The sequence below is a fragment of the Hylobates moloch genome, unplaced genomic scaffold (assembly GCF_009828535.3).
Source record: "Hylobates moloch isolate HMO894 unplaced genomic scaffold, HMol_V3 SCAFFOLD_6, whole genome shotgun sequence".
Classification (NCBI taxonomy): Eukaryota; Metazoa; Chordata; class Mammalia; order Primates; family Hylobatidae; genus Hylobates; species Hylobates moloch.
In genome coordinates, this window is record NW_026652281.1 from 115,491,414 (window position 1) to 115,511,447 (window position 20,034).

The 20,034-nt window shown below is 44.6% G+C and overlaps 1 protein-coding gene across 2 annotated transcripts in view; it reads left to right on the forward strand.

The window, feature by feature from the left end:
* KDM3B (lysine demethylase 3B) overlaps positions 1–19,302 on the forward strand; it is an 83,091-nt gene extending 63,789 nt beyond the window's left edge. For both annotated transcript variants that reach the window (XM_032158005.2, XM_058441250.1), the window contains 11 exons: positions 722–1,001; positions 2,370–2,626; positions 5,722–5,988; positions 7,049–7,220; positions 8,616–8,706; positions 8,830–8,960; positions 9,607–9,726; positions 11,451–11,590; positions 12,178–12,354; positions 13,361–13,495; positions 17,899–19,302. In XM_032158005.2, coding sequence (XP_032013896.1) covers positions 722–1,001; positions 2,370–2,626; positions 5,722–5,988; positions 7,049–7,220; positions 8,616–8,706; positions 8,830–8,960; positions 9,607–9,726; positions 11,451–11,590; positions 12,178–12,354; positions 13,361–13,495; positions 17,899–17,979 — 1,851 coding nt within the window. In that variant the 3' untranslated portion in view covers positions 17,980–19,302. The remainder of the gene's footprint in view (positions 1–721; positions 1,002–2,369; positions 2,627–5,721; positions 5,989–7,048; positions 7,221–8,615; positions 8,707–8,829; positions 8,961–9,606; positions 9,727–11,450; positions 11,591–12,177; positions 12,355–13,360; positions 13,496–17,898) is intronic.
* The last annotated feature ends 732 nt before the right edge of the window (positions 19,303–20,034 follow it).

Consider the following 20,034-nt stretch of genomic DNA (forward strand, 5'->3'; position numbering starts at 1 on the left):
ATGCGCCACCAAACCCGGGTAATTTTTGTATTTGTAGTAGAGACAGGCTTTCACCATGTTGCTCAGGCTGGTCTCAAACTCCTGACATCAAGTGATCCACCCACCTTGGACTCCCAAGATTCTGAGATTACAGGCATGAGCCACCGCACCCGGCCTGGTTTTCTTTTCAGACACCCACAACATTCCATGGCCTTTCTGGCAACACTGCTACAACACATCATTGATGATAAGAGGCACAGGGATTAATGCTGAGGGGTCTTGAGATATATTTTCAGTAGAGTTGACTATATAGAGTATGTAAATAGAGCAAATTATTTGGAAAAATCAGTAAGAGTAATAAACATTTATTTAGCATTTATCTGTGTCAGAACTATGCTAAGACCTTTGCATATGCTATTTTATGTAATCCTAAGAACAGCACTACGAGGTCATTTAAATTACCAATTCACCATTGCAGAAATTTTGTCAGGCATGCTAACTCTTTATTTTAGATTACAAACTTCAAGCCTTGTTCACTGATCTTTCCACAAAACTAGCCTGGTTTCTGGCATGTTGTAGGACTTAATAAATATATGTTGAATTAAATAATGTATGAAATGCCAGTTTACATGACAGATTATTCTTCCCAGACCTATTTAGTATGTGAAGCCATTACTAGTTGTATTGTTTTTTTTTCTACCCAATCACAGCACTCTAATCATGTTGGCCTTCTGCGTTTTAGCTTCCTAGCATAAACCCTAGTGCCTCTTCTGGAAACGAAACTACCTTCTCTGGCGGAGGAGGACTGGCACCAGTAACAACTCCAGAGCCAGACCATGTTCCCAAAGCTGACAGCACTGACATCAGATCTGAAGAGCCTCTGAAAACAGACAGTTCGGCATCAAATAGCAATAGTGAACTGAAAGCCATCAGGCCTCCTTGCCCTGACACGGCCCCGCCCTCCTCCGCCCTGCACTGGTTGGCAGATTTAGCAACTCAGAAGGCTAAAGAAGAAACAAAAGGTGAGATGCACACAAACCTCTGCTCTGCCTGTGGTAGAAATTATGAGTTTTTTCCAGGATTCTTTGAACTCACACATTACCATCCACATTTATGAAACGTGCTACTTGCTTTCTCTGGCTAATCACATAAAAATGAGGGACTGCCGGGGCCTTGGTGGTGGCTCACGCCTGTAATCCCAGCACTTTGGGAGACCGAGGCGGGCGGATAACAAGATCAGGAGATTGAGACCATCCTGGCTAACACGGTGAAACCCCGTCTCTACTAAAAATACAAAAAAATTAGCCGGGCGAGGTGGCGGGTGCCTGTAGTCCCAGCTACTCGGGAGGCTGAGGCAGGAGAATGGCATGAACCCCGGGGGCAGAGCCTGCAGTGAGCCGAGATCGCGCCACTGCACTCCAGCCTGGGCAACAGCGAGACTCCGTCTCAAAAAAATGAAGGACTGCCTTTCACCTTCTTTCTAGAAGTGGAACTTCTCTAAAAAGGCAGATGCCTGGGCCCTACCCTGGATCACCTTAGTCAGAATTCATACAAGAGGTTTTTGTTTGTTTGTTTGTTTGTTTTGAGACGGAGTTTCGCTCTCTTTGCCTGGAGTTCAGGCTGGAGTGCAATGGCACGATCTTGGCTCACTGCAACCTCCGTCTCCCGGGTTCAAGCGATTCTCCTGCCTCAGCCTCCCAAGTAGCTGGGATTACAGGCATGCGCCACCACACCCAGCTAATTTTTTTGTATTTTTAATAGAGACGAGGTTTCTCCATGTTGGTCAGGCTGGTCTCAAACTCCCAACCTCAGGTGATACACCTACCTCGGCCTCCCAAAGTGCTGGGATTACAGGCGTGAGCCACCGTGCCTGGCCATATACAAGACTTTTAACAAGCTTCTCAGATAGTTCTGTTATGCAGCCAGGGTTGAGAGCAGACTTAGAGCAGAAGTTTTCACTGGGCACAAGAATCAGCTGGGGAATGGTTAAAAATGCAGATTCCTGTGTCCTACCCAGAACTATGAAATCAGAATCTCAGGGGGTAAAGATCTCCATTTTTAACAAGCACTCCAAGTGACTTCAGTACAGGTATTCTGAAGATACACTTGAAACACTGTCTTAAGAAGTGAGGGAGATGAAAGATGAATGACAAAAGGGAGTTTGAAATTCAGATCTGTTAAAGAAGTAGTAGAGTTTCTCCTTGGCTGTGAGACCTCCTATAATTATAGCTTGTAAGGCTTGACCCAAACAAACCATACTACACAGTTCGGGGGGTGCAGGGGAAAGGAGAGAATCTTTCCTCCTTCCCATGTGACTGATTTTTAGGAGTCAGTTGTGTGCTGATTATTCCTTTTTGTACCTAATGCTATTCCCGGTTATGTTCTTACAGAAGCAGGGTCCCTGAGGTCGGTGCTCAATAAAGAGTCTCATTCACCCTTTGGGCTGGACTCGTTCAACTCCACTGCAAAGGTCTCTCCGCTGACTCCAAAGCTTTTTAACAGTCTGTTGCTGGGTCCCACTGCCTCCAACAACAAAACCGAAGGGTCTAGCCTTCGAGACCTCCTTCACTCCGGGCCCGGAAAACTTCCTCAAACCCCCTTGGACACAGGCATACCCTTTCCCCCGGTCTTCTCTACATCCTCAGCAGTAAGTGTCCCCTCTGCAACTCTAGCCTTTGCAGCTTTTCCATGAAAGAACCATCAGAGATCAGATAATCGGGTTAGAGGGTACATGGGTGATTTGTGTTCTCTACATTGGCAAGCTGACAAGGTCTCTCTTTAAAGTTTTGGGAATGTTTGAGATCTTTTTAAGTAGTGAACCTTTGGTACCATGTTAGGAAGTCTGTAAAAGTTGAGATTTTGAAGTTTTTCGGTCATCAGCAGACAAGTTAATACATTGATCTTGTTTTTCTTGATAATAGCAGGCATTAATTTTTTTTTTAACCTGGACAGTACATTTGTATTATATTCTCTTGGGTATCTAATAGATGTCTCAAACTTTTAATGCATCTAAGCCTGAACTCCTGATCTTCTGACCATAAACTTGCTTCTCCTTAGTTTTCCCCTACTGGTTGGTGGCATCTCTGTCCTTGTGATTGCTTGCACCAGAAATCTTAGAATCATTTGGGACTCGCCTGTCTTACCTTTCATATCTAATTTGTTAGCAAATCCGTTCAAATTTGATCTTCAAACTATATTCAGAATCCACTCATTTTTCATCAGCTCTATTGCTTCCTTTCTGTTCTGAGCCAACATCTCGCCTAAGTTTTTGCAATAAATTCCTTACAGGTCCCCTTGTTTCCGCCCTTTACAATGTACAGTGTATTTTCAACACAGTAGCTAGAGAGGTTCTTTTAAAATATGTCATCCCATGGGAGGCTTTTTATTAAGAAATAAAAAAAAGAAATGAAAAGGAGAAAAATAATAAAATATAAGTCAGATCATATCTTAATCTCTGCCTGAAATCCTTCAAGGGCTTCCTCTTTCTCTCATAAGATGAGCAGAGTCCTTATAGTGCTTACCGATGAGTAGAGTCACACACCTGGACTATGAGGCCATAGCCCTATCTGTTCATCTTCTTCTCACCTCTCTGTCTTCAACTACCACTCTCTGTCCTGTTCACTCCGTTCCAGCCACACCCACCTTCTTGCTGTTCTTTGAACATGGCCTGGCATGCTCCCTCTTCAGGGCCTTTGCGCTTATTATTTCCTCCACCTAGAATTTCTTTCCCGTGTAACTACCTCACTTGCTTCATCTTGCTTCATCATTAGCTCCCTCACCTAACTCCTGAAATGTTACCTTCAGTAACCCTTTCTTCATACATTACCCTTTTTAAAATTCCATCACACTGTCAGTTCTGCACATACCGATTTTCCCTGCTTTGTTTTTTTCATAGCACTCATTACCATCTAACCTATTACATGTTTGATTTTCTGTTTCTTGCCTCTCCTAAAGGCATTTTTGACTATTCTGTAGTGTATCCCTAGTGCCATGGTGTTTGATCCAGTCATGTGTAGTAAGCATTTATTGAATGAATGAATTCACAAGGTACAATATCTGAAAGATAGAAAAGAGGCTGGGCACAGTGGCTCACACCTGTAATCCCAGCACTTTGGGAGGCTGAGGCGGACAGATCACTTGAGGTCAGGAGTTCGAGACTAATCTGACCAACATGGCGAAATCCTGTCTCTACTAAAAAACTACAAAAATTAGCCAAGCATGATGGCACATGCTTGTAATCCCAGCTACTCGGGAGGCTGAGGCAGCAGAATCGCCTGAACCTGGGAGGCAGAAGTTGCAGTGAGCCAAGATCGCACCACCGCACTCCAGCCTGGGTGACAGAGGGAGATACGTCTCAAAAAAATAAATAAAATAAAAAAGGTTTCGACTGAAAAGTTTCCCTTGCACCCTTGCCTCCCAGCCACCTGTTTCCCTTTCTAGAAGTCTCCAGTGTTTCTCAAGATATTATCATATGTATGTTTTTCCCCTAAATGTTCTACATCTTGCTTTTCTGATGTTTAGTTTATATGTCCTGCAGATCATTTCAAGCGAATACATAAATATGTTTCTTCTTCTGTTTTATGACTAATGGCTGAAACATGATGAATTGTGGGTGACTGAGCCCTCTATACAATTTGGGTTGTTTCTCTTTTGGATAAGTAACTTTTTTTTTTTTGAGACAGTCTCACTCTGTTGCCCAAGCTGGAGTGTAGTAGCATGATCTCAGCTCACTGCAGCCTCCGCTTCCCAGGTTCACATGAATCTCCTGCCTCAGCCTCCTGAGCAAGTAGCTGGGACTACAGGCACATGCCACCACACTGGGCTAATTTTTGTATTTTTAGTAGAGACAGGTTGGCCACCATGTTGGCCAGGCTGGTCTCGAACTCCTGACCTCAGGTAATCCACCCACCTCAGCCTCCCAAAGTTCTGGGATTAACAGGCATGAGCCACCATGCCCAGCCTGGACCATTTTATGTATACTTGCTCATCATACCGCCAGTTCTTTTTCTAATTCTCCCATGATGTTACATAATTATACATACTTTATAGAGACAGGGATTAGTAATACTGTAAGCATACGATTATCCCGTTTATAAAAGCTTCCCTACCTTCAGTTCTGTGACCTTAGGTATGTCACTTTCATCTCTGGGCCTGAGCTTTCCCATCAGCTGAAACAGGTGAGTGATTCTCAGTGGGATAGTAGTGAGGAAATAATTGGAGAGTAGGAGACTGCTTTCAGAATGTACTTCCTCTTGGACACTCTGCTACACCCTTCATTGAGGTACTCCCTGGTAGAAAACCATTGCCTTGATAAATCACTTCAGTTACTTAATTGAAGTATTGTATCCCTTGGGCATGCTGGTTAGGAAAAATTTAGAACCCTCAAACTAAGTGACCTTTTTCCACTCAGTTACAGCATTTGATGATCCCTACAGTCTACATGCTTATGTGCTTTGTATATTGAATGGCTGATGCCAAAGCTATTTCTTAGGTCTCAGATCTCGAGGCAGAAGGGATCTTTCTATACTTTTCTTTCCTAAATATTAAGGTAAAATATGAAGGATAAAAGAATTTAAGATGTTGACTTATCCCCCTTCCAGTTGTAAAAGACATTTTAATAACTTTTGTAGAATTTAATCAGATAGATCAGAACTCCTTGTGAATACAATTGTGAGACAGTTTTTTGAATGCCGTTCTCATGGTGCTTCAGTCAAGCTTACCTGATGGATTTGTGTCTGGCAGGGAGTGAAGAGCAAGGCCAGCCTACCCAACTTTCTTGACCACATCATTGCCTCAGTGGTAGAAAATAAGAAAACCTCAGATGCTTCAAAGCGGGCCTGCAACTTGACTGATACCCAGAAGGAAGTAAAGGAGATGGTGATGGGGTTAAATGTGCTAGATCCCCATACTTCTCACTCCTGGCTTTGTGATGGCAGGCTTCTGTGTCTCCATGACCCCAGCAACAAAAACAACTGGAAGATCTTCCGGGAGTGTTGGAAGCAAGGTCAGGTAAGCAAGAATAAGTCGTTCCAAGGGCCAACTCTGCCTGCCTACCACAGCTACCTGGACAATTCCAGGTCTCTCTTTTTGCCAGGGAGATTTAGACATAGTGAGGTTATTGTAATAGCTGTGCTACTTCAAGTTGTCTTGGGTTTTTAAAAGCAAGGAGATGGCCGGGCACTGTGGCTCACGCCTGTAATCTCAGCACTTTGGGAGGCCAAGGCAGGCGCATCATCTGAGGTCAGGAGTTTGGCCAACATGGTGAAATCCTGTCTCTACTAAAAATACAAAAAAAATTAGCTGGGCATGGTAGTGGGTGCCTGTAATCCCAGCTGCTTGGGAGGGTAAGGCAGGACAATCACTTTACCCGGGAAGCAGAGGGTGTGGTGAGCCAAGATCATGCCACTACATTCCAGCCGGGCAACAGCAAGATTCCACCTCAAAAATAAATAAATAAATAAAAGCAAGGAGATTACTAAAAACACACTTTGCATCCTCTTGTTTCTAAGCTGTATAGTTCTGTGTTCTTAAAAAGGCAGTTGAAATTTCTGCTAGGTGGTGATCTGGCATTGATGACACCTTTAGAGAAAAATCCTTAAGTGTGATTTTAAGATGGGGCAGAGGAGGGGTTGGAGGTAGGTAGTACTTTTCTAGGCAAATGTTTTAAAGCCACACAAGTTTTTTGATAGTGTGATAACACTCCCTAGTTTAAAAACTTTAGCAGGTGCTTGAGGAAGGGGAGCTCGTGACATTGTCATTTTCAATATGAGGAAGTGTTCTCAAAGTTGGGCTTGTCAGATTTTTGTCCTCTCACCTCAAAACAGTGGTAGGTATTAGGGCAACAGAAGTGATTTCCCCAGGGTGAGAATCAAGCATGACAATAGAGTAGAAGCATTTGTTTTCACTTTAGTTGATATGTGGAAATCCATGGATTATACAACTGGGAAAGAACAGTAGAGCTTCCTGGAGAAGAGGAGGCCCTCCTCAGGAAACCTTCCTATTCTGTCTCAGCCCTAGAGCTGGAAGTTTTTCCTAGATTGCTCTGATTGGGATATTTTTGTTTCCACAGCCAGTGTTGGTTTCGGGGGTACATAAGAAGCTCAAGTCTGAGCTCTGGAAGCCAGAAGCCTTTAGCCAGGAATTTGGAGACCAGGATGTAGACTTGGTGAACTGCAGAAACTGCGCTATAATTTCCGATGTGAAAGTTCGGGATTTCTGGGATGGTTTCGAGATCATATGCAGTAAGTAGCTTTCATATCTAGTTCAGTAATAGCAGACTGGAAAATAAGCATCTATATGCCCAGCTCTGCCCTTGAATAATAAATTATATTCTGGGGCATAATGGGGACTTGAAAAAATAAATAAATAAAAAAAACAGCCGGGCGCGGTCGCTCGCTCCTGTAATTTCAGTCCTTTTGGAGGCTGAGGCGTGGATCACTTGGGGTCAGGAGTTCAAGACCAGCCTGGCCAACTTAGCGAAACCCCATCTCTACTGAAAATACAAAAATTAGCTGGGCATGGTGGTGTGTGCCTATAATCCCAGCTACTCAGGAGGCTGAGGCAGGACAGTCACTTGAACCCAGGAGGCAGAGGTTGCAGAGAGCCAAGATGGCACCACTGCTCTCCAGCCTGGGTGATGGAGTGAGACTGTCTCAAAAGTAAATAAATAAATCCAAATTATACCCATTTGGTGGGGGAACATTCTGCCCTGGTGCCAACTGTGTAGCTTACATGGCAATCACATGACTCCCAGAGCATGCCTGAACTTAATCATGTGATTCCATGGGCTGTGCAGAGCACTTTCACTCTGAGGAAGGGGGATAGAATCCCTGTAAGATGGAAAAAGAAGACACACACTAAAGTACCGAGTGAGGAAAACAAAGCCCACCTTGTCCATTATGGGGGTTTACAAGTCTGAAATAAAAGGTTAATCTCCCAGGGCTGGGCGCGGTGGCTCACACCTGTAATCCCAGCACTTTGGGAGGCTGAGGTGGGCGGATCACAAGGTAAGGAGATCGAGACCATCCTGGCTAACATGGTGAAACCCTGTCTCTACTAAAAATACAAAAAAATTAGCTGGACGTGGTGGCTAACACCTGTAGTCCCAGCTGCTCGGGAGGCTGAGCCAGGAGAATGGCGTGAACCTGGGAGGCGGAGCCTGCAGTGAGCCAAGATTGGGCCACTGTACTCCAGCCTGGGTGACAGAGCGAGACTCCATCTCAAAAAAAAAAAAAAAAAGATTAGTCTCCTAGGCTGGGCACAGTGCCGTACACCTGTAATCCCAGCACTTTGGGAGGCCAAGGCAGGCAGATCATCTGAGGTCAGGAGTTTGAGACCAGCCTGGCCAACATGGCAAAACCCCATCTCTACTAAAAATACAAAAATTAGCCGGGCGTGGTGGTGGTCGCCTGTAATCCCAGCTACTCAGGAGGCTGAGGCAGGGTGAATCACTTGAACCCAGGAGGCGGAGGTTGCAGTGAGCCAAGATCATGCCACTGCACTCCAGCCCGGGTGACAGAGCAAGACTGTCTCAAAAAAGAAAAAAAAGAGGTTAGTCTCCTAAAACTTAGTTACTGTTGAAAATCGGACACCAGCCAAACCAGCAGATGTTTGTGGGAGTATTCTCTGTCTTCCAGAACGACTACGGTCAGAAGATGGGCAGCCAATGGTGCTCAAACTCAAGGACTGGCCTCCTGGGGAAGATTTTCGAGACATGATGCCAACCAGGTTAGTGACCTGCGGTGGTGTCATCTTCAGAAGCCATCACAAAGTCATCACAGAAAAGTGAACTTTGTCTATTGGCTTTCTTCCCCTATAACAAGCTAAGTCATCTTTCCTGCACTTTTATAGGTTTGAAGATCTGATGGAGAACCTTCCTCTGCCAGAATATACCAAACGAGATGGCAGGCTCAATCTGGCCTCTAGGCTACCTAGCTACTTTGTAAGGCCTGATCTGGGCCCCAAGATGTACAACGCCTATGGTATGAGGGAGAGGCTAAAATTGCCCTTTTGGGGGACTGTTGTTCTTATTTCAACTATAGAGGGATATCTGTGGTCAATGTCGGGTGTAGAGATGATTGCAGGCAAGTGCTGGAGAAGTGAATAGTATCCAAGATGGTCTTGAATATGTTTGCTTTTGTCATATTGGTTTTCATAACATCCATGTGGGCCCAGACCATAAGCTTACATGTCTCCAGTAGTGAGGAAGTTTCCTGTCAAGAGCTGTACCCAAGGAGCCATATTCTCGAGTATAAGAGACTTGACAAAATAATAATGAAGAGGTCTGGGTGCCATGCTACCCAGCCAGTGCTTTGTGAAGGCCAATGATGACCTAAATCACAGTGAAAGCTCAGCTTTATCTGAATATGCCTAATGCCCATATCTGTTTTGTTTTTCATGGAGAGATCGTTTTTTGGAGGTAGATTTGTTCCGTGGCCAGTGTCAATGAGAAATCAGTCTTAAAACAGTATAAAAGAGATGAAAGTGATTTCTTCATAAACAAATAGACTTCACTCTCCTAATTTTACTCATTTAAGAACACCCTTGAGCATGTTTTCAGATGTAGTGTCGATGTGGATTCTTCCGAATATTGGTCCTTCACCTTGCATATTTTCCTTTCTCCTTTAGGGTTGATAACAGCAGAAGATAGAAGAGTTGGTACAACAAATCTTCACTTAGATGTGTCTGATGCTGTTAATGTGATGGTGTATGTTGGGATTCCCATCGGGGAGGGTGCTCATGATGAAGGTATGCTTTCTAGAATCCACTGCTTTAGGATAGTGAGGCTTTGTCTTGGGAATACAGTTGGGTGTTTTCATCCTTAGGGCCAGTGGCTTTTCCTTTTTTTTTTCTTTTTCTTTTTCTTTTTGTTTTTTGTTTTTTTCTGGGGAGGGGGAGGGAGGCAGAGTCTCACTCTGTCCCCCAGGCTAGAGTGCAGAGGTGCGATCTTGGCTCACCGCAACCTCCACTGCCTCCCGGGTTCAAGCGATTCTCCTGCCTCAGCCTCCCAAGTAGCTGGGATTACAGGCACCTGCCACCACGCCCTGCTAATTTTTGTATTTTTAGTAGAGACGGGTTTCGCCATGTTGGCCAGGCTGGTCTCAAACTCCTGACTTCAGGTAATCCGTCTGCCTCAGCCTTCCAAAGTGCTGGGATTACAGGCGTCAGCCACTGCACCCGGCTTCTTTTTTCTTTTCTTATTCCCCTAGTGGCTTTTTCTTGTTTCTTCCAGGTCTGATGGGAAGTGGGTGCCCAGTGGATGTTGCTAGATAAAGGAGGAGGTTCTAATAGAGAAGAGTACTATTTTGCGTATCTTTGACTAGAGTCTCTTTCTAGAAATGCTACCCTTTTCCACTTTGTAGCCTCTCAAAGAGAAATGAAGAAAGGGCAGAGTTCTGACCTGACCTATCAGCCAGATCAACTGTGGAGTGACAGATGATAAAGCCAGGACCTTCATAAAAATGAAGCATAAAAGTGATATTTTGCTGTATTTATACTTCCTGCCATCTCAGTGTTAATACATGTTCATTATGGAAATTTCAGAAAAAGGGATACTCTTTTAAAAGAAAATAAGTAGCTCAAAATCTCAAGGTTCAGGGATAATTTTTTTTTTTTTTTTCTTTTTGAGATAGAGTCTCACTATGTTGCCCAGACTGGCTTCAAACTCCTGGGCTCTGGCATTCCTCCCACCTCGGCCTCCCAAGTAACTGGGCCTACAAGCAAGGCCACTGTGCCTTGCTTTACATGTGCTTTTTTTTCTTTTTTCGTTTTTTTTGTTTTTTCTGCAACCTCTGCCTCCTGAGTTCAAGCAATTCTCATGCGTCAGCCTCCCAAGTAGCTGGGATTACAGGCATGTGCCACCATACTCGGCTAATTTTTGTATTTTTAATAGAGATGGGGTGTCACCATGTTCGCCAGGCTGGGCTCGAACTCCCAATCTCAGGTGATCCGTCCACCTCAGCCTCTCAAAGTGCTGGGATTATAGACATGAGCCACCATGCCCAGCCTACATTTGCCTTGGATTCTGCACACCTGCAGCATTCATTATGGTGTAGGTCATTGTAATAGACAAGCATTAGAAGCCAACCCTCTTCACTTGCCAGTGATGCTTTATGCTTTGTGGGCTTAAATCCAGAATCCTAGTGTTTGAAGGGGTCTTGAGAAAATATATAGACTCCATATACTTGTAGCGGGAAATAACCTGCAAGTTAAACATAAGATATGGCAACACAGTGTACGCAAAAAATATGTTTTAAGGGGAAATTATACCTCCAAAAATGCTGAATCTCTAAAGAAGGTTTAATGTTCTGTGTGTAGGGAGCTTAGACCGGTATGAATTTTCTGATTTTGCCTTACATTATTCCAGAGATGGAGAAGAGTAAAAACTCAATTTGTTTAAATTGGAGATTTCGTTTCACTCAGTGGTACTGAAATGGCTGACTACATTGAAAGTGTCATTTTGCTCTTTTCAGAGGTACTCAAGACAATTGATGAGGGAGATGCTGATGAGGTGACGAAGCAGAGGATTCATGATGGAAAAGAGAAGCCAGGTGCTTTATGGCACATCTATGCAGCCAAGGATGCAGAGAAAATCCGGGAGCTGCTCCGAAAGGTACGCCCTTGGGTGGGCTGTGCTTCCAGCTCACATATCAAGGGTCTGGATGCTGAGACACCCTATCTAGGGTTTCTCATGTAGAGTCCCTTGGCATTAAAGACCCGTTGGCCATACGGCCGGGCGCGGTGGCTCACGCTTGTAATCCCAGCATTTTGGGAGGCCGAGGTGGGCGGATCGCGAGGTCAGGAGATCGAGACCACGGTGAAACCCCGTCTCTACTAAAAATACAAAAAATTAGCCGGGCGTGGTGGCGGGCGCCTGTAGTCCCAGCTGCTCGGAGAGGCTGAGACAGGAGAATGGCGTGAACCCGGGAGGCGGAGCTTGCAGTGAGCCGAGATCGCGCCACTGCACTCCAGCCTGGGTGACACAGCGAGACTCCGTCTAAAAAAAAAAAAAAAAAAAGACCTGTTGGCCATGGTACCTCGGGTGGAAAAGCCCAAAGGCTTGAATCCACACCTAGAGGATGTTGACTAGAATAAAGTTTTGCCATCCCCCCCCCATCTTAGGACATTGCTGCAGCAAGTTGGATTTATGCTATTAATAATTTTTAATTTTCCCATCTTTGGATTTGATTATGGCTGCAGGTTGGAGAAGAACAAGGCCAAGAGAACCCCCCTGATCATGACCCAATTCATGACCAAAGTTGGTACCTGGACCAGACCCTCCGTAAGCGACTCTATGAGGAGTATGGCGTGCAAGGCTGGGCTATCGTGCAGTTCCTAGGTGATGCTGTTTTCATACCTGCTGGAGCCCCACACCAGGTGGGTTCCTGCTTGGGGGTTGGGTTGAACAGTTCCATGGGCTTTCTTATTTCTGCTTTTCTTGCTAATCTACCAAGAGATTTAAGTAGCTGGATTAGACTGGTTTCTCTTATGCTGCAACTTATTTTATGCTTCTATTTTCTTCCTTGTAACATTAAGGCTCATTTAAAAAATTTTAAACAGGGCCAGGTCTGGTGGCTCACGCCTGTAATCCCAGCACTTTGGGAGGCCGAGGCAGGTGGATCACCTGAGGTTGGGAGTTCAAGACCAGCCTGACCAACATGGTGAAACCGCATGTCTACTAAAAATACAAAATTAGCTGGGTGTGGTGGCACATGCCTATAATCCCAGCTACTCAGGAAGCTGAGGCAGGAGAATCGCTTGAACCCGGGAGGTGGAGGTTGTGGTGAGCCAAGATCGCACCATTGCACTCCAGCCTGGGCAACAAGAGCGAAACTCAGTCTCAAAAAAAAAAAAAATTTAAACAATGCAAGCTATTAAAGAAAAAGTGACAAGTCCTAGCTCAGCTACTTATAGCATACTCTTCTTATCAATCCCCTTATCCTACCTTCCCAATCTAGTTTCTTTCCTCAGAGGGAGCCTACTGTTAACAGTTTGGTGTATATTTTTTCAGAACATTTTCTGTGCAAATACTAATATTTTTATGTATTTCTTTTTTCCTTTTTCTTTTTTTTTTTTTTGTTTTTTTTGGTAGAGACGGGGTTTCACCATATCGCCGTATTGCCCAGGCTGGTCTTGAACTCCTGAGCTCAAGCGATCAACCTGCCTTGGCCTCCCAAAGTGCTGGGATTACAAGCATGAGCCACTGCACCTGGCCATTGCTTTTATTTATACATTTGCACTTAACAGCTTTTCTGTGTTGTTATAAAAATGGAAGTATCACACCTGTTTCTCAAGGGTTTTTTTAACTATATCATGGACATTTTCCATATATTATTGAATCTCTAATGTCTGATATTTCTCCTCTGCACTTTGCCCCTCTCAGGTTCACAATCTATACAGTTGCATAAAAGTAGCAGAAGACTTTGTATCTCCAGAACATGTAAAGCACTGTTTCCGCCTGACTCAGGAATTCAGGCATCTCTCTAACACTCATACAAATCATGAGGATAAACTGCAGGTAAATAACTCCTCCCTCTACCCCACTCTGTCTTCTCATTGCATACTCACATACATTACACAGAAAGCACATTCTCCTTTCTGAGGGTATTCTCTGAAGGTCTAATTGTGGAGGAGAAATGACGCAGGAAGAAGTTTGGGGATATGGAGTCCTTTTAGGAAGCATTTAAAGTTTTTCTTCTTTTTTACAAAAATTAGCAGGGCATGATGGCACACGCCTGTAGTCCCAGCTACTCAGGAAACTGAGGCAGGAGAATTGCTTGAACTGGGAGGTGGAGGTTGCAGTGAGCCAAGATCATGCCACTGCACTCCAGCCTGGGTGACAGAGCAAGACTCCCATCTAAAAAAAAAAAAAAAAAAAAAAAAAAGTTTTTCTTCTTTTTAATAGAACGGGGTCTATGTTGCCCAGGCTGCTCTCAAACTACTGGGCTCAAGAGATCCTCTCACTTCAGCTTCACAAAGTACTGGGAATACAGGTATGAGCCACTGCTTAACCTAATCATTTCTGTTGTGACAGTCCTTATTTCTCTCCCTTTCAGAGTGATAGTATTACAAGTGTTAGTAGCTAACTAGACTGACCTCCCCAAACAGGTGGGAAAAGCACTATGGCAGTGTGTTCTAAGCATGTTTCTGAGAAGAAATATTGCGCTGAAGCTGCTCCTCATAGCAGATTTCTATGCAGACTCAATTTCTTAGAGCTCTGCTAGGGATTATAGTTCATGTCGCTAAGAACTGTATCCCCTTGTAGAGCAGAGCTGAACAATCAGATTAGGTTTCCTCTGCTCTTGAAATGGATTGGAATTTTAAGGGCAGAATTTCATCATTAATACACTTAGGTACTTCAGTTGCATAAAAAGAACAAAGAGGGCTGGGTGGTTGGATCACGAGGTCAGGAGATCAAGACCATCCTGGCTAACATGTTGATACCCCATCTCTACTAAAAATACAAAAAATTAGCTGGACATGGTGGCACGCGCCTATAGTCCCAGCTACTCGAGAGGCTGAGGCAGGAGAATCGCTTGAACCTGGGAGGCGGAGGTTGCAGTGAGCTGAGATCACGCCACTGCACTCCAGTCTAGGCGACAGAGCGAGACACCGTCTCAAAAAAAAAAAATAATAAGCAGAATTCTCTAGGCTTTCACTGTGGCCTCTTTTCCTCTGGCATGCCTGTGGCTCAAGTGTATCTTTTTTGGTTGTTGATAGATCAGATTGAAGAGGTTTTGGAGTACAGTGGCGTGATCTCAGCTCACTGCAAGCTCCGCCTCCTGGGTTCACGCCATTCTCTTGCCTCAGCCTCCCAAGTAGCTGGGATTACAGGCGTCCACCACCATGCCCGGCTATTTTTTTGTATTTTTAGTAGAGACGGGGTTTCACCGTGTTAGCCAGGATGGTCTTGATCGCCTGACCTTGTGATCCACCCGCCTCGACCTCCCAAAGTGCTGGGATTACAGGCGTGAGCCACTGTGCCCAGCCTGAAGAGGTTTTTCTTAATTGCTGGTAGATTCAGTCACCTTCAACTCTGAGTCTGATGCGCTTTTCCTTTTTCTTTTCTTTTTTTTTTTTTTTTTTTTTTTGAGACAGAGTCGCAGTCTGTCACCCATGCTGGAGTGCAGTGGCATGATCTTGGCTCACTGCAACCTCCGCCGTCTGGGTTCAAGCAATTCTCCTGCCTCAGCCTCTCGAGTAGCTGGGATTACAGGCACTTGCCACTGTGCCCGGCTAATTTTTGTAGTTTTTAAATAGAGACGGGGTTTCACCATCTTGGCTAGGCTAGTCTTGAACTCCTGACCTCATGATCCATCCGCCTCGGCCTCCCAAAGTGCTGGGATTACAGATGTGAGCCACCGCGGCTTTTTTTTTTTTTTTTTTTTTTTGAGACACAGTCTCACTCTGTTGCCCAAATGAAAGTTTAGTGGTGTGATCTTGGCTCACTGCATCCTTCATCTCCTGGATTTAAGTTATTCTCCTGCCTCAGCCTCTCACGTAGCTGGGATTGCAGGCATGCACCACCATACCCAGATAATTTTTGTATTTTTTGGTAGAGACGTGGTTTCACCATTTTGGCCAGGCTGGTCTCGAACTCCTGACCTCAGGTGATCTGCCCGCCTCTGCCTCCCAAAGCGCTGGAATTACAGGAGTGAGCCACTGCACCCAGCCAACCATAAAGTTTTTATACAAAGTATAATCAGCGTTGGTGTTTGTTTGTTTGTTTGTTTATTGAGATGGAGTCCCACTCCATTGCCCAGGCTGGAGGGCAGTGGCGTGATCTTGCCTCACTGCAACCTCTGCCTCCTGGGTTCAAGCGATTATCCTGCCTCAGCCTCCCAAGTATCTGGGGATTACAGGCACGTGTCATCACACCAAGCTAATTTTTGTATTTTTAGTAGAGACAGGGTTTCACCATGTTGGCCAGGCTGGTCTTGAACTCCCGACCTCAGGTGATCCACCTGCCTCGGCTTCCCAAAATGCTGAGATTACAGACGTGAGTCACTGTGCCCGTCCAACATTGGTGTTTAGATAGAATGAGAATATAAGGGTAACATGTCACCTTATCCATAACACCTTTCCTGAGCTAGGGATGTTGGCTGTGTTTCTGCAGTCCCAGCCACTCAGGAGACTGAGGTGGGGGGATCACTTGAGCCCAGGAGTTTTGACCTATGATTGCCCCACTACACTCCAGCCTGGGCAACAGACTCTGTCTCTTTATTTAAAAAAACAGTCTGGGCGCGGTGGCTCATGCCTGTAATCCCAACACTTTGGGAGGCTGAGGCGGGCAGATCACAAGGTCAGGAGTTCGAGACCAGCCTGGCCAATATGGTGAAACCCCGTCTCTACTAAAAATACAAAAATTAGCCAGGCATGATGGCGGGCGCCTGTAGTCCCAGCTAATCAGGAGGCTGAGGCAGAAGAATTGCTTGAACCCAGGAGGCGGAGGTTGCAGTGAGCTGAGATTGGTGCCACTGCACTCCAGCGTGGGCAACAGTGTTAGACTCCATCTCAAAAAAAAAAAAAAACAAAAAAAAACAAAAAACGAAGACCTTTCCTGACTCCTGACTGCTCTGTTTAGAATAACAACTCCTGCTCCAGCACTACCAGCCCCACTTTCACTACTTTATTTTTCCTGTAGTATTTTCACCATCTGAGATATAGATATAGATACAGATATATGTTTTTTTAATCTGTTACTTAACCCTACTAGAATGTAAGCTATTTAAGCTCTGTGAAGGCAGGAATTTTACTATTTTACTCACTGCTTTTCCTTAGCACAATGTCTGACACATAGTAGGTATTCATAAATCTTTGTTGAAGCAATGCAAAAAAATTAATGGAGAATAGTAAAAGAGGGACTTGGATGCCCATGACCCAGCTTAAGAAATTATAGCACACATATATATACAGCAACTACATGTTTGAAACATCCATGTACCCTTCCCCTTTGCATTTCCCCACTTTTCCTCCCCAGAAATAACCTCAATTTTCTTGCCAGCCCTTTAAAAGAAAACTGTCTTAGGCCGGGCGCAGTGGCTCACGCCTGTAATCCCAGCACTTTAGGAGGCCGAGGCAGGCGGATCACGAGGTCAGCAGATCGAGACCATCCTGGCTAACATGGTGAAACCCCGTCTCTACCAAAAATACAAAAAACTGGCCGGGCGTGGTGGCGGGCGCCTGTAGTCCCAGCTACTCAGGAGGCTGAGGCAGGAGAATGGTGTAAACCCGGGAGGCAGAGCTTGCAGTGAGCCGGGGACCGGCCACAGCAATCCAGCCTGGGCAATAAGACCAGAACTCCTTTTCAAAAAAAAAAAAAAGAAAACTGTCTTTATTCTCTTCACTTTAATATGCCTGTTCACTTTTTTCAATAACTTCTATTGTGTGTTCCAATTTCACAGGTAATATATCCAAATCAGAAAACATATAAGCACGAAGGGAAAAAATAGGCCATAATCCTGCTTTCCCCTCTTGTTTTAATGCATCCTTATTAGCTGTAGAACCTTAAGGAAGCCTCTTAACCATATAAGGAAGCAAAGTTCTCCAGGTGTTCACTGTGGCCTTAGTTTCCTCAGTTTCTCCTCTGTAAATTGGGCATGATAATAATAGAACCTACCTCATAGGATTCTGGCAAGGATCAAGCGAAGGTCCACATAAAGAGCTCAGCAGCAGCGCCTGCCCAGGACATAGTAAGCACATAAATGATGGTGATCAGATAGCCTTTCACATAACTTCATTATTCTTTTTTGAGTACAGACCTTATGCCCTATGTGATTTGTAAATGACTGTGGGGATTGATAAAGGAACACACAGTCCTTGTTGGGAGTTTCCCCACTAAACCAGTAGGCTTACAGTCAAGGTAGAACGTACATTTGCATGGGGCTGCTGTGAACTGACTTTGCTGTACACCCTCTCTAGGTGAAGAACATCATTTACCATGCAGTGAAAGATGCGGTTGGCACCCTCAAGGCTCATGAATCCAAACTGGCAAGGTCCTAGGCATGGAGAAACTCCAAGCTCCCCTGTGAAGCAGGTCTTTCACTCACAACACTTAACAGGGAACGGCAGGGCTCTTTGCTGGAGCAGAGGCCCTTCACCCGGAGCCAGTGTGGTCAGTATTCCAAACTCTCCAGCCACTCTCTTCTACGCTGCCTCAACACCGAAGGTTGACACAGGAAAGTCGTACTGTTCACACACACAGTTTGAGACTCCAAGCCAAGAGTGCCACATCCCTATCCTGTGGCCTTTTGGAAATCCAAATTGCCTGAACATGGCGGGGCTTTCCTGCACATTCTCCTGATTTGAGATTCACGGGCACACCTTTCTTTTCTTTTCCTCTTGTGCCTAGTTAAGTGGGAATGTGTTTGGAGGTAGGGGAAATCACATAACTGGTACAAGTATGGGGTAATTGCTTAAACATGCCTGGTGGAAGTCTGATAGCATTTCTGCACGTGACCTCTGACTAAGCCCATCCCAGGAGACGGGGTGAAGCCATTCCCCACACTCTCCTGTGAACACTGGAGTCTTGCAAGACCCAGGGAGAACCCACTGCTTTTCCCAGGAGGCTCCAGGATTAGGAAATGTGTGTATTTAGTGAAAAATAGGTTTGTAGTGAAATAGTTACTATTTCATGAAAGTAGATATTTTTAGAATTTTTGAAATACCACAGTTGTTTTCCTGGATTATGAGGAAAGGCACATTACATTTAGTCTTCCTTTCGATATAAAACTCTTTGAAGAAATATGATTTTTAGAAATCAGCTACCCATTATAGCACAAAATCAGCCAAAGCAGAATTTTTTAAAATTGGCTTTTTTAGGATTCTTTTTCTCCCCCTCCCATCTTAGTCTTACCTTGAGGGAACAGTCATATGAGAAGGAACTTTGTCACATCTAAGCTGTGGTGTGTTCCCCATGTGTGTGTACAACACTGGTGATTCCAGGAACCATTTTCACCTGTTACCAGTGTTCCCTGGGGACTCCTCTTAACGTTTCCAAATGGGAAGGACAGTTGATTTCCAACATGAGGTTTTCTGTTTTTTATCCAGTAATATTTTCAGCAAAACTTTCCAAATGAGTGGAGTCTGATTAAGGATTTATTTGAAAATGGTGGAATTCATTGGCCCATAGGTACATTGGAAAATGTATCTCTCTCCAGCTGTACTGTAGTGCCCTGCAGGCTGTTTATATGTTCACAGTTACTTTTTTTTTTTTTAATAAAAGTCATTTAATGTAGAATACTTTTAATTTCACTTTCTGTATTTTAATTTTGTTGAAGGGCTGATTGGGATTTCCATGTTCTTATTAAAAATCTAACAAATCTGTTTGGAGTGGACTAAATTATTCGTGTACCAACCCTTCTAAAATCAACATCAGATTGGGAGTTGGGGTGGGGGTGGGGGATTCATTTCCAGGTCTTCATGACTGTGCTACACCCAGATATTTTTCCTTGCTTGTTGAGACTGTGCCATGTTAGGAGAAAGGAAAGTGCCAGGGTGAGGTCAGGTATGGTTTGGGGAATTGGGGGTAAGGGAAAGGGGCCACATGAATTAGAGGGTAGGAAGAGAGACATGTTTCCCCATACTTTATGCTTTGTGAATGGAGTGGGAAAGGTGGGGTCCTCCCTTCCTGTGGCAGAGTCTAGGGGGAAGGGTCATGGTGTGTGGCCTCAGCAAAGTTGGACAGTCTGTGGTGGGATTCTTAAGCAGGCGGCCTGGCTGCCCACATGAAACGTGTGGCCATAGATCCACCTTAGAGATGGTGGGAGACACTCATGTGGGATTTATCAAGCAGTAATTAAAGTGTTTCATTGTGGGGTGAGAACAGACTGCATTCCAATTAGGAGAGGCTTTCTGGAGAGGAAGTTGTAAAGAATAGCAAGAGGGGTTATCAGAGGCTGCTTCTCTGGGACGTTTTGGGAAACATCTTCCAAAGTGTTTGAACCCGGAAATATAATTTACCAGGTTAGAAATAGACCATTGTGTGGATCAGGGATACTGAGCTTGAATAAGACCACGACTCTTTGAAATACACAGTTCTGAATGTGTCCTTTCAGC